The sequence below is a fragment of the Mus caroli genome, chromosome 4 (genome assembly GCF_900094665.2).
Source record: "Mus caroli chromosome 4, CAROLI_EIJ_v1.1, whole genome shotgun sequence".
Taxonomy (NCBI): Eukaryota; Metazoa; Chordata; class Mammalia; order Rodentia; family Muridae; genus Mus; species Mus caroli.
In genome coordinates, this window is record NC_034573.1 from 51,481,897 (window position 1) to 51,498,053 (window position 16,157).

The 16,157-nt window shown below is 44.2% G+C and overlaps 1 protein-coding gene across 1 annotated transcript in view; it reads right to left on the reverse strand.

The window, feature by feature from the left end:
• Window positions 1–16,157, reverse strand: part of Svep1 (sushi, von Willebrand factor type A, EGF and pentraxin domain containing 1) — a 167,566-nt gene that overhangs the window by 15,042 nt on the left and 136,367 nt on the right. The window contains exons 37-41 of the mRNA XM_021160495.2: window positions 13,895–14,567; window positions 9,583–12,368; window positions 7,645–7,870; window positions 5,279–5,434; window positions 130–193 (exon numbers count right to left, since the gene is read on the reverse strand). Coding sequence (XP_021016154.1) covers window positions 130–193; window positions 5,279–5,434; window positions 7,645–7,870; window positions 9,583–12,368; window positions 13,895–14,567 — 3,905 coding nt within the window. The remainder of the gene's footprint in view (window positions 1–129; window positions 194–5,278; window positions 5,435–7,644; window positions 7,871–9,582; window positions 12,369–13,894; window positions 14,568–16,157) is intronic.

A 16,157-nucleotide genomic window follows, 5' to 3' on the forward strand; every position in this document is an offset into this window, starting at 1 on the left:
CTGTCCTGGAACTCACTCTGTAGACCAGGCTGGCCTCGAACTCAGAAATCCACCTGCCTCTGCCTCCCAAGTGCTGGGATTAAAGGTGTGTGCCACCACTACCCGGCCCTTGGGTGCTTCTTAACTCACCTCTGCACACTGCCACCTCTCCACTCCACTGTCTGTTCTCCTGGCAGATTCGTTCCCTGTTCCCCTGTGAATGAGCAGAGAGGAATCATGACCAAGCTCTTAATTTAATAATAGAGAGACAAGAAGGGACTGAGAATGTCTTAGTCACTGATTTGGGTGGCTTAGCACTAAAATGCTAAATGAGTATAGTGTAAAGTTTAGAATTTAAAAAGTAATTTCATCAAAATTCTTCCCTGGCAGAGTGATGTGATGATGGCAGACATGGCTTTCTCTTCTGTTTCAAATGACAGCTAGTTATAATCCATAGCAAAGGCTTGTGAAGAATGGGTCAGTAACATCAGAGATAAACTTGGTTAGTATATTTAAAAATATTTTGAATGCATTTATCTTTCAATACTTCAGACATAAAACAAAGCATGTGCAATGCTGTATTGATTTGAGGACTGAAATTTTCAACCATGATGCTTATCTATTACATTGAGATTTATTAAAAGCCTCTGCATTTAACATTTAAAATTATCTGGTCTGTCTGTCTGTACTTTAGCTGTGTTCTGATTCAGCAACAACTAAGAAGCTGCTAACCCCGCTTTCACCTCTGTCTACTGATACCCTTATTGCCCTCCTTGGAGGTGGTTCTTCTTGATAAATCTTCACTTGTAAAGATCTTGTTGACTCTAATGGAGCAGTTCTGTTCCGACTTCCCAAAACAAAACAGCAACAACAAAAAAAGGCCCCATAAATTTCAGTGTTTTTTAAATACGTTTTTAAGCTCCTCTTAATGAAATAGTAACTAGTAATAGTCGTTCCTTGTAGAAAACTTGAAAAAAATATGAAAGAGAAATAAAGTTTCCACAATTCTCCATCCAAACGCAAATTTTAAACCTTGTGCCTCTTCTTTAGACAGAAAAATACTTTTCTAACTTATGTGTTACTGTCTGCCTCCTCAGCTCACCATGCTCACTGGAGTCAGGTGGCTTGGTCAACCGTTTTGTGTTCTCCTCTAATGCTTGGAATTGTGAGTACTCTGTCTGACTATGTTAATGTTTGATCCAATACAAATTCAAATAAACCAGTATCCATTAACTTTTAAAAAGCATACCATATCCCCTCACTTTCTCTCTAGCAATGGGCAATTTTTTATCATGCATCTTTCTCTGTCCTTGGCTTGCCTTGCTTTTTATTAAGTCTGAGTTTTAGATCTATCAGCGCACTTCCCCTGTCTTATCTAAGTTTTCAACCAACTTTCACAGATCCTTAGAGCCTTAGATTGTTAGAGCCTTTAACAGCCATTTTTTTTAATTGACTGGCCCTGATTTTTTCTTTGATGTATATAAGTAGACTGTAGCTGTCTTTAGACACACCAGAAGAGGGCATCAGATCCTATGGTTTTGAGCTACCATGTGGTTGCTGGAAATTGAACTGAGGACCTCTGGAAGAGCAGTCAGTGCTCTTAACTGTGGACCTATCTCTCCAGCCCCATTGGGGGGTAGGGGTTTAAATAACCAATTCAATCTTTAATAGCTCATAAAAAGGTATTTGCCTCACACACGGACGAGGGCATATTTACATAGTAGTAGAATGTAGCATGATTTATATTGGATGTCTTGATTGCTTTGCTTGGTTTTGGTAGCAATTCAAATCCTGGGAGTGGATGATGATAATTATCCTACACAGACTTGGGGTAATGCAGAGAGGATGGTGCTTGCCACAGTTATTGCCTGCAGCAACCACAGCCCTGTAATTACTGTACTGTCTGTGTCCACAGACTGGAGGTGAGCAGGTCGGTCCCCCAGTGTCCTTCTGGTCCGTCAAGGGAAGAGACAGCCTATCACAGAAGTCTACTGGGTCTAAGAACTGATCTCCAGCTACTTTCCCACCCATCAACCTTTGGTGCTGAATGCTTGATAAAAATGCAAACCTTTGACCTAATTTGTTTTCTAGTGTGGTGATAAACACTAAGACCAAAAGCAAGTTGTGGGTGAAAGTCATTATTTCAGGGTACAGAATACAGTTAGCTCATCATCATGAGAAGTCAGGGCAAGAATTCAGGGCAGAGACCTAAAATCAGGAAGAATGGAAGAATGTCACTTACTGGCTTGCTCCCATGGCTTGTTTAGCCTTCTTTCTTAGACAACTCTGGACTACTATGGTGGGCTGGGACTCTTCCCATCAATCATTGGTGAAGAACATGCCAGGCATGTCTATAGGCTAAGCCAACAGAGGCATTTTCTCAATTGAATTGCCTCTTTCCAGATGACCCTACCATATGTCAAACTGACAAAACAAAACAACAAAACAAAACACTAACCAGCATGGCCCTACAGAACACCATAACTGCAGTAAATAAATAATATGTCATATTTTTTTTAAAAAACACCTATGCCTGCCTAATTTTCTAGGATCCTTCTCTATTTCCTCTGCTCTTTCCTGTCAACTTATTTGTTTTAGATTCTAGAAAACTTGTCATTTCTTCTGTTGATGTTCCCACACACACTTTTGCTAGTTGTTTATATGATGTCACTGGCTGATACTGTTTATCAGTTGTCTTCTCCTCCTCCTCCTCCTGCTCCTCCTCCTCCTCCTCCATCTCTGGAAGGGAGCAAGTCATTTTCATACATGAGCTGTTTCCATCCAAAACCACGAAATGTCTGCTATCTCTATTTTCAGGTGTGACATCAACAGGCACAACTGATCAAAGCTAAACACAGCAGGTCATATGGATCTCAAATTCTGCTCTTCATTCATCCACTGGAGTATTTTTTGAAGGTGAGTGTCCCTTCGTTAGCATTTGGTTCCCTGCACATGCAGTCTGCTTTGAGGAGCCAATCCTTCCTCTTCAGTTACATGATCTCAACGTAAGTTTGCACAGGAGAATCTGCTAATAGTTCCGGGTCTTTGCTCTTTAGGACCATTGTGAGTCTTCTCTCTGTCCATGCTGTTGGATACCTGTCACTCTGGTGGGCGCATTACACGTATTGCTGCTCAAATGACTTTTGAAACTTCCTCCAGTTGGTTTCATGTTTTCTTTAAACATTACTTATTTTTATTTTATGTGTGTGGGTGTTTTGCCTGCATATATGTCTGAACGCTGCACATGTGCACTGCCCACAGAGACCAGACAAGGACATTAGAATCCCTGAAACTGGAGTTGTGAGCTATTACCAGGTGCTAGGAATCAAATTCAGGTCCCTTGAAAGAACAGAGGGTGCTTTTAACTGCCGAGCCATGTCTCCAGCCTCCTTCGGGTTCCCACTTTCTTGTGTGATGAGGGTTTCCAGGCAGTCTTTCTATCTCTCACTTTAGACTGATACTCATTATTTCTCCAAGTAGCTGGGCATAGATCTTTTGAAAAGACTCTCAGGTGATGATTTTAATGTGTTGAAATGAGAATAGCTATTAATAAACTTCATTCAGCTTCATAGTTAACACTAGGTTGCTACCCCACCACTTTAAGTTAAATTACCAACTTCTTCACATTTCATGAGTTTTTGGTATATTTTGTTTCCAAAAATGTATATATGTTTTCTTAAGAAATTTCAAGATCAGTAAGGTCATGTAAGGAATTCCCCAGTTTCAAAGCCAGGAAAATCCTCCAGTCACAACCCATTTCCTTTTCATATTTATTTTCTTAACCTTTGAGGAAATAAAATAAGAACCATAGAAACCTGGTTCCGGTTCTCATGGCCCTCTCCCTCTCTTAAGGCAATTCTTTGATTTCACAGTCACAAAGGGGAGTGGGCAACACCACAAACATTTAACAGCTGACCTGTTCTTATACACCACCATAAGTAAACACAAGAGATTCCTGAAAAGCCAGATGACAATCTCCTGTGAGTCAAGGCAGCTCTCAAAAACAGAGTTAAGATGGTTGGATAAGGCTTTCAGAGGAAGTAACTACAGCGCTCCCATTAAAGTTCATAGGGAGACATGGGTGCTGCTGGTGGGGATATAATACTGCAATTAGGAGTCATCTTAGAGATAAAATTGAGGTTTTCTTAGTATAGTTCTGAGATATATCAAAGGGTGTGATGGTTTGACTAGGAATGGCTCCCATAGACTCATGTGTTTGAAGGCTTGGCCCATAGGGAGTAGCACTGTTAGGAGGTGTAGCCTTGTTGGAGTGGGTGTGGCCTTGTTGGAGGAAGTGGGTGGAAGGGGGTTAGGCTTTGAGGTTAAGAAGCCCAAGTAAGGACAGTGTGTCTGAGCCTTCACTTCAGCTGCCTGTGGATCAAGATGTAGAACTCTTGGCTCCCTGTCTGCCTGTGTACTACCATGCTTCCCTCCACGATGATAATGGACTAGACCTCTGAAGCTGTAAACTAGCCCCAATTACACATTTTCCTTTATAAGAGTTGCTGTGGTTATGGCATCTCTTCACAGCAATGAAACCTAAACTAAGGCCAAGGGAACCTTGTCAGGGCCTGTGCACTCACTGCTGGTGAAGCGCTTGGCTTCACTCTAGTACTTCCTTGTTGAAGTTTCCCTGTAGTGATGCATGGTGGGAGCTGTTTGGAGCTGCCTGACATGGGTGTTGGGAATCTAACTCAGGTTCTCTGCAAGAGCAGCAAGTGTTCCAAACTGCTGAGCCATCTCTCTAGCCCTAATTTGTTTTCCGATAAATATACTAGATGAACACCCTACCCCAGAGCTATATTCCTTGACTTTTTTTTTTATGCCTGTTTTGTGACAGGGCCTTAACAGTTGCCCAGGCAGGCCTTGAACTTGTCACCCTCCTGTCTCTGCCTTCTGAGTAGCTGAGATCACAGGTAATGTGTCACCACACCTGGCTGATAATATTTGTGTGCTTAAAAATTCTAAGTCATCTTTTAACTATTTTTCTTCCAGAAAGTGTTAAGAAAACAAAGTAATGAAATATAATAGTATGTTTTTAGGAGCAGTGTTGGTAAAGTTATCTTATTCTATTTTTTTTTTTCGAGACAGGGTTTCTCTGTATATCCCTGGCTGTCCTGGAACTCACTTTGTAGACCAGGCTGGCCTTGAACTCAGAAATCTGCCTGCCTCTGCCTCCCAAGTTCTGGGATTAAAGGTGTGGGCCACCACTGCACGGTCAATTTATTCTAATAGTAGAAAGAATTCCAAGCATATCAGAACAGCACATTCATTTTTGTTAAACAATTTGCTAGTGTACCTCTAATTTGTAGCCAGGGTCACACTGGTAAACAACGATGCTTCCAAAGCTGTGCTTATTGCCAACCACGGAGCCATGCTCTGGGCTTTCAGGATGCCCACAAACAACTGGGATACAGGACTCATCAGAAAATGGTGGCTCCCATGTACCGTCGGGCTAAAGAACAGACCACAAAGTAATAGTTAGGATTTAATACGTGAGTTTTCTGTTTGTATGGCAGACTCATCCCCAAAGTGAGAGTCGAAAGGACCCAGGGTTTCCCCAACCGAGTTGCTTTTTAATCTATCTGTAAGTCTTAAAAACACATTAATCATCAAAAAGTTTTTCTCAGTCAGCACTGAACACTTGTTGATGTCTCAGAAACACAAGATAAGCACTTTCTGTTATACAGAGCCATGCCATAAGGAAGTCTTTAGTGCAGCATGCTAACTAGAGGATGGACTGAGAGAGGGTTGGTGCAGATGCTCCACCTTTTATCCCAGTGAACCCTGATTTTTCATGCTATCCCATATTTTAATTTCAAATTTCAGAGAAAGAGCAGCATTAGACAATAGATCTCAACATGAATTTTCTAAAATTTTTGGTGTTATCCACTGTTCCTGCTTATAACCTTTTCTCCAAGACAGGCCACAGAAGCTTGGATATTTCCCTGTCTGTCTCAGAGTGGTCTATTGAACACATTCTCTGGCACACCTTATTTGGCAGCAGTAAATTGTTAGGTTCCTGGTTTCAGAAGGGGTGCTGACACGAACCTAGCAGGAAGTAGAGTTACATTGGAAGGCAGAGGGCACAGCTAAACTCTTAGGAACCAGGAAGAAGCTGCCACCTGCCAGACTTCTCCAATGCATCTCTTCATCTCTGATGCGGAAGCTAGAAGAGGTTCCTCTAGGAAGGCCTGCTATCCGAGTGGTAATTCATGTCTTTAACAAGGTATCAAGTTAGCAACTGTTAGACTACACACAGAAAGCTATTCATGCCAAGCTAACCACAGATTTGATGGCCAACAGTGCCTGTGTGTACAGACCAGCTGGTGACTGTTGAAAGATCAAAGCTTGCAGAAGTAGTAAACACTTTCTCCCATTGCTGATGCTGATTTTCACAACAGCTATAGGAGATGTGTGCTATTTTGCACACTTGTTTTCCAATAAGGAAACCTGAAGTACAGACCCCTTTTCCCCCCATCTTTTAGCTCAGGCTATCCTCACATTCCTCAGGTGACACCTGCTTCTCCCATTTGTATTACAGGTGTGCATCACCATCTGCACATTATTAGGTGGGATGGACATCAAACCCAGGGCCTCAGGCATACTGGGCAAGCATTGTATCAACAGAGTACCATTCCTTCTCCAGCCCTGTTCCCCCCACAGTCTTGCTACATGGCCCAGCCAAATCTGGCGATCTTCTTGCCTCTGCCTCCTGAGTGCTATATTTATAGACTGGACCACAACATCTGGTTTAAATGATTTTCTAATGTAAACAAATAATAAACAGTGAAGGCAGAATTTGCCTGCTGTTGTCTCTCTGCTTGTGCAGCTTTGGACCTTCTGCCTAAGGCCATCACAGCCCACAGCAGGCTTCTCCACACAGACACTCATTCGGGCATGGGTTGCTTTGCCACGGATATCTCATTATAGTATTTTAAAAAAGATTTATTTATTTTATGTATATAAGTTCACTTTATCTGTCTTCAGACACACCAGAAGAGGGCACTGAATTCCATTACAGATAGTGGAGAGCCACTATGTAGTTGCTGGAAATTGAACTCAGGACCTCTGGAAGAGCAGTCAGTACTCTAAACCTCTGAGCCATCTCTCCAGCCCTGTGTTTTTGTTTTTGTTTTTGCTTTTAACATTTCCCTTAAGGTTAGCTCCTTCTTAATCTAACACTGGGAATATTAGGAAAAAAATACCCAGGTTTTATTTCTTTTTTTCTCCTTGTTAACAATTTTATTTTATACATGTGAGTATTTTGCCTGCACGTTTCTCTGTGCATGTGAGCATCCNGTCCCCTGACCTTTATTTCTTTTTTTCTCCTTGTTAACAATTTTATTTTATACATGTGAGTATTTTGCCTGCACGTTTCTCTGTGCACGTGAGCATCCGGTCCCCTGACCTGTAGTTGCAGTTGTAAGCTACCATGTGGGTGCTGGGAACCAAGCCTAGGTCCTCTGGATGGCCAGCACATGCTCTGAACCACCAGTCCATCCCAGCCCCACCCTTCTATTTCTAGGAAACATCTCTAATCTTTGGATGTAAATGAAAACTTGAGGAATTTGTTCTTTCCAAGAGAGCAAGATGTGAGTTTTGGTCATAGTAACAGATGCCAGAGTTAGGCTTACATGTCTTAGGTCGGACACAGTATCTCACCTGGCATGTTGACCAGTTCACTCCTTCGTAGGTAAACCCTTCTGCACACGACACAGAAACTTGTCTGTTCACCTGGAAGTCATCTCCCTGAACACGTATGCGTGTCATGTTGGATGGCACAGGGCATTTTTTAGGACTGCAGGTGATTCTTTCAGGGACCCAATGGCCATCTTGCTGGCAGGTGAACGTATCTGTATCCGAATCCATCACATACCCTTCCAGACACCTGCAATGCAAACGAGAAAATGAACACCTACAAATAAGTACCACACTGTAACCGGCCTATGCTCAGATGAACAGAACTGCCACAAGGCTCAGGAGACATTTTATGAGAAACCCGAGAACCGGCTCAAAGGTCAGATGGATAGCATCACTGCACACAACGTCAATAAAGCAACATCCAGATAAATTCTTAGCTAAGGTTGTTTTAGATGTTGCTGAAGTTACTTCCCTTTATCATTTGTTCCTTCTGAAATAGTCACTAGTTCAAGAAATTATAGAGAAGTTCAAAATGGACTCAGATACTGATAGGAATATGACATAGTGTTTATGGTTTGTCTACTGTGCAACAAGTACTGTCTGAGGTGCTTGCACAAGGTACTCCTTTTAAACTTGGTCATTAAGCACTGTCATAGCTCTAGTAGAGTTAAAGCTTAGGTCAAGTTGGCTCTTAAGTCTCCATGTGATTTACAAATTTAAATACTTATGCAGCAAATGGTTCCATACAATAATTATTTTCTGGTGACTCCCCTGTGTGCTTTACAAACATCAACTCAACAAATTCTCATGCCTACCTCATGAGCAGGTGCCATTAGGACCCTTGTTGTCATTTGGCATTGATGAGGTTGGCACCCTTCTTGAAGCCACATGACTCTGCATGGGTAGTGGGAGATGTGGAGAAACTGTGTTCTCTAGAGGGAGTCTCTGGTACCCATGTTCCTACCACTCCCATAGGCTGGCTTTCATATCAGACCATTTAGTTAATTCATAGTGATCATTGGAGGACACCTTTTAAATTTCACATATTAACCAGGCTAGGTGGGAGACAGGAGTCTCGTGCAATCAGAACAACCTGATCAGTGGAAACCAAGCAATGATTGGTCATCATCACATGCCAAAGACAAAGCCCCAGGTGAATCCTGACGAGGAGGAGGTGACATTGTGGCTCTCAGAATGCCTGACACATCAACATCCACCCGGAAGTTTTAAAATATACTTCAAAGGCAAGGACTGGCTATTCACTCTTTTGTTTTGGTTTGTGTTTGTGTCTCTGGTACTGTTCAGCCACCTAACATTCCATCCTTCCATAAACTTTGCTTTTTACTATAATCAGGGCAACATGAAGGTGGGGCTAAAACGTTCAGAATGGGTCACCCCAGGAGAGGTGCTAAGTTATCAATCTGATATGAGCTGATAATGCCTGTGGTTGTCCCGGGAACGTAAGCGAGATCGTGAGACAGTTGAGATGCCTTTGAACACGGTGTCTATTTATTCCAATACAAATTTTAATTCCTAAGCTCATTCCAAATTTTTCATGTCTTTCATTTTAATATTTAATGTAATAATTCCCTTCAGACAGGGGAGTTTCCATTATGTGAGCACCATATTCTTAGCTTAAGTAGCACAGGCTGGATAGCATCCTTATTTATATTGCTCAGTGATTCACACATAATTGAGGCTGGTTAGAGGACCTTGTGGCTTTGTGAGCCCCATGAGGATTGATTAGAACCACAGCCTGGAAAGGGTATCCATTTATTTCCATAGTAAATGGATTTCTACATTGTCCTGAGTAAATAAAGTGTTAAAAGCTTTGAGGTCTGGAGGGCAGCCCAGGGATGACGGTTCTCTTCCTAATTAGCTACATTTTCACCTCTGGCTTCATTTTATAATCTTCTTGCTTACACTCCTTGCAGATTCCACAACCACCCATCGTCTTACCTGAGTTTCACTTTGCTTTCATAGGTATGAGCCTCTCCTGTTGCCACTGCATTGGCTACAGTTGGTGGGGGTCCACAGGACAGGGGTTCACATGTTGGGTAAGGCTGGCTCCATATCGCTTTCTCTGTACAAATCAGATCTGAACTACCTTGCATGGTGTAGCCAGGTCTGCAGCTGTAAGTTACCATGTTGTCCTCTGAAAGGCTGCCCTCAAGGACGATTGCGTTGGGTATGGTTGGGAGAGGCCCACACTGAGCATGCTCACACAGTGGGATGCCAGACCATTGGCCATTGGCATCACAGGTAATTTCAGAAAGTCCGAGCAGCTTGAAGCCTTTGAAGCACTCAATCTGAACCGTCTTTCCACATCCCAAATCAGTTGCATTGATGGTTCCCTGTTGAATGATGGGTGTGGAACACCTACAAGGTAGGCAAGAAGGTGAGCTGCCGCTCCAGGAACCGTCAGGAAGGCATCTTCTTGATGGGTTTCCATGAAGCTTATAACCAGTAAAACACTGATACTGTATGTGGCCACCATGATAAAAAGAAAAGCCATTAGGGAAGCCCTGGGGAAGGTCGGCAGGAGGACCACAGGTAGCTGGTTTACAGATGGGGACTTCTGCATCCCAAGTCCCATTGGACTGACAGGTGAGTCTTGGAGCCCCCTGTAGCACATAGCCCTCTAGACAGTGGAACACTACTTCCTTCTTGAACCCATAGTCTAGGCCATCTGCCACCCCATTTGGCACCTGTGGTGGGGCAGGACATCTGACAGGCAGGCAGCTGGGAGTGGCACCACTCCAACTTCCATTGGTAAGACAGATACGACTCCTGGCTCCTTCCAGTATGAACCCTTCATGACAAGAGTATGTAATCTCCTTTTGGAATGTGTAATCTTCTCCCTTCACTCGGCCATTGGTGGGGACTGGGGGTGAGCCACAGTCCACAGGAATACACATGGGCTCATGCCCATCCCAATCTCTATTTTCTTGGCATGTCCTCTTCTTAGAGCCATTGAGAATATAGCCAGAGTCACACTCGTAGTATAACACACCCAGGTAGGAGTAGTCATCTCCTTTGATGGATCCATTCCAGAGTGGGTTTGGCTTACTGCATGAGATGGCTTCACAGCGTGGAACAGTGCCACTCCACTGCTTATTCTGCAGACAGAGTCTTAAATGGGAGCCTTCTAGAATGTGCCCCGGCTTGCAGCTATATTGTGCAGCACTGCCCATAGTCGTCTGTGTGAAATGTAAGAAGCCATTTTCTGGAGCAACAGGCAAATCACATTCAATGGAAATGCAAGAGGGTGCGGTCCCATTCCACGTCCCATCTTCCTGGCAGATCAGCACAGGGATTCCCAGCAGTTCATAACCAGGCTCGCAGCTGTAGGAAACCATCGTGCCATAGAGGAAGTGGGATGCATGTGAGGCAGGGGACTCCTTCGTATTTTCCAAGGCCTTAGCTGTTGCTTCCAAATGTTGAGGGTGAGGAGTCAGATATGGGACTTCCATCATGTCATCTTCTTGATCCAAATGTCCCTGGCCGTCTCTGACTTTAGTACAGTCACCAAAGTCTATGTGAGGAGGGAGACCGCAGTCTATGGGTACACACGTTGGGCTGGAGCTTGACCATCCCGACTCTTCACAGGTCTGCATGGCATGACCAAGCACCTGAAACCCAGGGAAGCAGCTATAGATGATCATGGCACCGTATCTGTAATCCGCACCTTCTACGAAACCATTTTCAATGGGCTGTGGGTCACTGCAGTGGATGGCATCACAAGAGGGGGGATCCATATCCCAGTCACCTGTCTCTAAACAGGTCAGGGATTTGGGACCTTCGAGCCGGAAGCCCCGGTCACAAAAGTATGTGATGGTTTGTCCATACTGAAAGCTCACGGAAGAGAATTGGCCATTTAAAATCTCCCTGGGCTCTGGGCATTCAATGGGTTTGCACATTGGTTTTCCTCCAAGCCACTGGCCATTTTCCCCACAGAGGGTGGTAGCATTGCCCACTAACTCGAAGCCTGGCTTGCAGGTGTAGAGCGTGGTGCTGAGATAGGCAAGCCCTTGCACGTGGATGATACCGTTGAGGATCTCCTCAGGTTGGGGACATTCTACCGGAACGCATTCGGGCAATGGAGAACTCCAGGTGCTATCAGCCTGGCAGAGGATGGTTGGACTGCCTCTTAAGAAAAACCCGTCGACACACAAATACTTGACAGTACTTCCAAAATGAAGAGCACCGGAAGACGCGGGGACGCCGAAGGGAATCAAGGGAGGCGAGGGACAAAGGACCATCTTACAAATAGGAAAGGAACCATTCCATTGCCCGGATGGCAAGCACTTCAGGACAGAGGGGCCTTGCAAGGCATGCCCCTCTTTACAGGAAATGGTCATCACTCCTACCTCGGAAGCTAATTCCTTCAATACGAGCTGGTTTTCTAAGAGAGGAGGCTCTGCACACTTGGTGGGGACACACTTCGGGCTTGGCTTCTTACTCCATTTGCCAGATTTCTGGCAAGTCCAAGAATTATCACCAACGAGCTCATATCCCTCATTACAGACAAACTGAACCTTGGACCCCACTTCAAAGCTTTCTCCTTTCAAAAAGCCATTCTGAATGGGAGGGGGTTTCCCACAGTTGAGAGGGGTGCAGGACAGAGGGGCGTCGCTGTGCCAGTGGCGATTGGCTTGGCAGACAAACGCAGGACTTCCGGCTGCCTTATAGCCTGGGTTGCACTGGAACCTTGCTTCACTCTCAAAGGTCCTGCCAGTGGTGTGCTGGATGATAGGGAAAGAAAAGTCAGTACAGCCTACAGAACAGGCAAGCCAACAGATACAGCACATGGACAGTCAAACAGAACAGGACTCAGAGACCTACGCTTACAATAAATCAGTCAGGACTTCCACGAGAAAAGATTTATGCTGTTCAAAACCGGTCTGCCCTAATTTTTGTAGGATGGGAAAATGCAGAAGTAAAATGTGGAAGATCCAATGAGGCCATTTCCTTTGTAGAAACTCTTATGGAACCCAAAAGAGATAAATAAGATCAGGGACACAGATAAGATCAGCGATCTACACAGATCTTGGTGAGTTGAAGGGCAGTACCAACAGTATACCCAGGGAACTTAGTAAGTTAAAAAAAAAAAGGTATACATAGATGCTTTAAAAACAATTTTGATTAAATATTGCCTGCTTAAAATGGCAGGAACCATGGCCTTTGACTTGGAAGACTAGACCACTTCCCCCCTCCTGTTTCCCTTCCTCCTTCACTCACCCTTTCTCTTTTGGTATATGTGGGTGCATGTGTGTGGAGTTCAGAAGTCAACCTCAGATGTCATTTCTCAGATGCCACCCACCTTGTTTTGAATTATTTGTTTCTTGAGACAGTCTTTAACTATTGCTTATTAGGCAGGCAAGGCTGGCAAGCCAGTGAGCTGCGGGGACCAGGCTGTCCCTGCCTGGCCAGCGCTGGGTTTCTAGGTGTGTGGCACCGTGCCTGGCTTTTCTTACCCTGGGGTCTGGGGATCAAGCTCACATCTCACTCTTGCACAGAAAGCACTTGACCTCTGGAGCTAGCACTACAGCCCTCGTTCTTGTCTTCTGGACACACTTAGTGGGAAGACACTTGAGGGTGGGAGCAGATCACATTTGTATCACACTTAACAATTGGCTCACCATGGTGAGATCACCTTTAGATATCTTGAGCAAGCAATGCAAAAACTGCACCTCTTGTTTCACTTAAAATCAGAGTAACAATAAATATCTATTTAGTTCCATTCGGGCGGTGAACTTTATAAAAGCAAAATGGAATTTCATCAAAATTGGCTTACTCTAACTCATTTATGGCTAAGATATGGCTACAAAGGCCTTATCTATAGGCTACTAAAATGCAGAAAGATGCATTTTGGGGGGAGGCTGGAGGGGTGGCTCAGTGGTTAAGAGCACTGGCTGCTCCTCCAGAGGACTAAGGCTGAATTCTCAGCACTCACATGGTGCCTCTTACCTGTCTAAAACTCTGATCCTATAGGATCTGCTGCCTTTTCTGGCCTCCCTGCACACACAGGGTACATGGCTATATGTGCAGGCCAATACCTATACGCATAAAATAAGAACTTGAAAAGATGTATATTGTAATGTTTCTTAATTATCTTGATCCACTTTTATTCAGTACACACTGTGTAGACTTGAGCTATTTCTGTTTCAACAATCAATCTGTTCACTGCCTCTACTTGGAAATACCGAATCAATCATGGTAGGTGACCCTATAAGAGATGGACGTTATGGATCTTTTCCTAGTCTCTTACCTCCAGGAAGCCGTTCTCAACCTTAGGTGGTTCGTTACAGGACACAGGGTGGCAGGTGGGCGTGGGTTTACTCCACTGTCCTGTGGCCTCACACGTGCTCTTCTTCTCCCCCTTGATATAGAATCCCTTGTGGCAGCTGTAGGCCACCACGGCCCCAAAACTGTAGTTTGTCCCACTCGGGTAGCCATTTGCGATGCTTGGAGGCTCTCCGCACCGCACCGGGATGCACTGGACGGACAGGGGAGAAGGGCTCCACTCTCCACCTCTCAGGCATTCAATCTTCGCTGAGGTGTTCAGCACAAAACCCTCCATGCACTTGAAGCTCACTACCGAGCCAGCTGCAAACTTTGCTTTGCTCACAGATTCCAAGATGCTGTAGGAAACAGATGGGGGTTTTTCACAGAAGTGAGCTATGCAGCGTGGCACAGCCTGGCCCTCGGGGGGAACCCAGTTCCCCTGGGCATTGCAGATGAGCTGGGAATTATCAGCCAGGCTGTAACCATCCGCACAGTAGTAAAACGCGGTGTCTCCAAAGAGCCTGTGAGCAGTCTCTGGAGAGGCGTGGTCCACATTGGGGGGCTCGTCACAGGAGACAGCCAGGCACTGGTGGTTACTTGAATTCCACTTGCCGTTGGCCTGGCATATGATGGTGTCAGGCCCAGCAAGGGTGTAGCTATGGGAATGAGGAGAAAGAAACAGGTCAATGTAGTATCGACAAAAGGCATTCTCTTTTCTTTCCGTTTATTACTCTTTCCAACACTAACTTTGCTTTTATTCTTTTTTTAAAAAATAATATTTGACAACTGAATACTGAGCTTTATTGTTAAAATGATTCTAATGGTTGGTCAGTAAGGAAATAGATTTAAGACTTTTGCTATTTAAAGAACTCTAGTGATAGTTACACATTTGTGTGTATATGTGTGTACGTGTGTGTGTGCTCACAGTTGTACATGCATATATACTTGGAGAGGTCAGAGGTCACAATCATTTATCAGGAGCCATTTACCTTATTTTTTGAGAGGCAGGTTTTTGTTTGTTTGTTTGTTTGCTTGCTTGCTGGGACCTGACTATTACTGCTTAGCCAGGCTGGCTTGCTGGTGAGCCTCGGAGATCTGCTTGTCTCTACCTCCCCAGTACTAGAATCATATGCAGGCCACGCCCCCACACAAACAGGCCACACCCCCAACATAAGCAGGCCACGCCCCCACACCCACCCCAAGTTTCTTCCACAGGTTCTGAAGATCACATCGAGGTCCTCATTTCACCAACTGAGCCTGACCCTGGTCCCTGACTACTTCACAGTTTTAAAAATAAAAATGAGAAGTAAGCTTTAACTCAATTTAATATTAGGCCTCCATAGCTTTGATAGCTTTAGTCTGTTGATTTTAATAGTCATATTTTGAAAAAAAGCTTTAGTGAACCACATTTAACCTAGATATAGCTTATAGTGGCTCACTTACATTCAGTGAACTTTAAAACAGTGATTACAATTCTAGGATCCAGTGTTTCCAAAATCCTCTGACCGCATGGTAAGAGTTAAAAGTCTTTGCTCTGTGTATGGCTATGCCGTACATTGAGTGTATGGATACATTTTGTTCAATAGCTCCCAGCTTTTCTTCGCCTATATCTGATGAGAGATTATTAATATGATCCCCAGGGCTATTTCAATAGAGCAGAACAAACATTGGGCTGTGTGGTTAGGAGCACTGTATCTGAGGTCCTCTGATTTTCCCTTTAAGTCTCTTAGACAGCAGAGTTTTAAAGGGGTCTCTACCATCGGTTCAGTCTGTCGTTCTGTTACTAATAATGAAGGGAATTAAAACAGCCGGGTGCCTAGTTGATCCTTGTTAGACACGTGATTGGTTCATCATACAGAAGGCTGGGTGGTAAATCCGTCACTTGCCACACATCACTCAGCTCTCAGCAGATGTGAGATTCACATTTAGTTAATAGATTCCAGCACTCACGTCTTTCCCACAATGCACCCCCTCTCTTCTTTTCAGGCCTGTTATATAAGACTACTGTTTGCGGGGATGCTGTGGGAACAACTGGAGGTGCCATAGTGCAGATCATTTGACCCACCGTTCAGCAAGACTCTTAAGTCATTAGTACCCGAAACTTCCACTGAGATCTCTTTAGGTCTAAAAGAAATAATCCATTAGAGAAAAATTGGGATTCCATCGTCCTTAGCAGATATATCCATAATATCTACAGGAGACTAATGGGCAATTCAACAAAAGTGACAGATGTCTGTAGATCACTG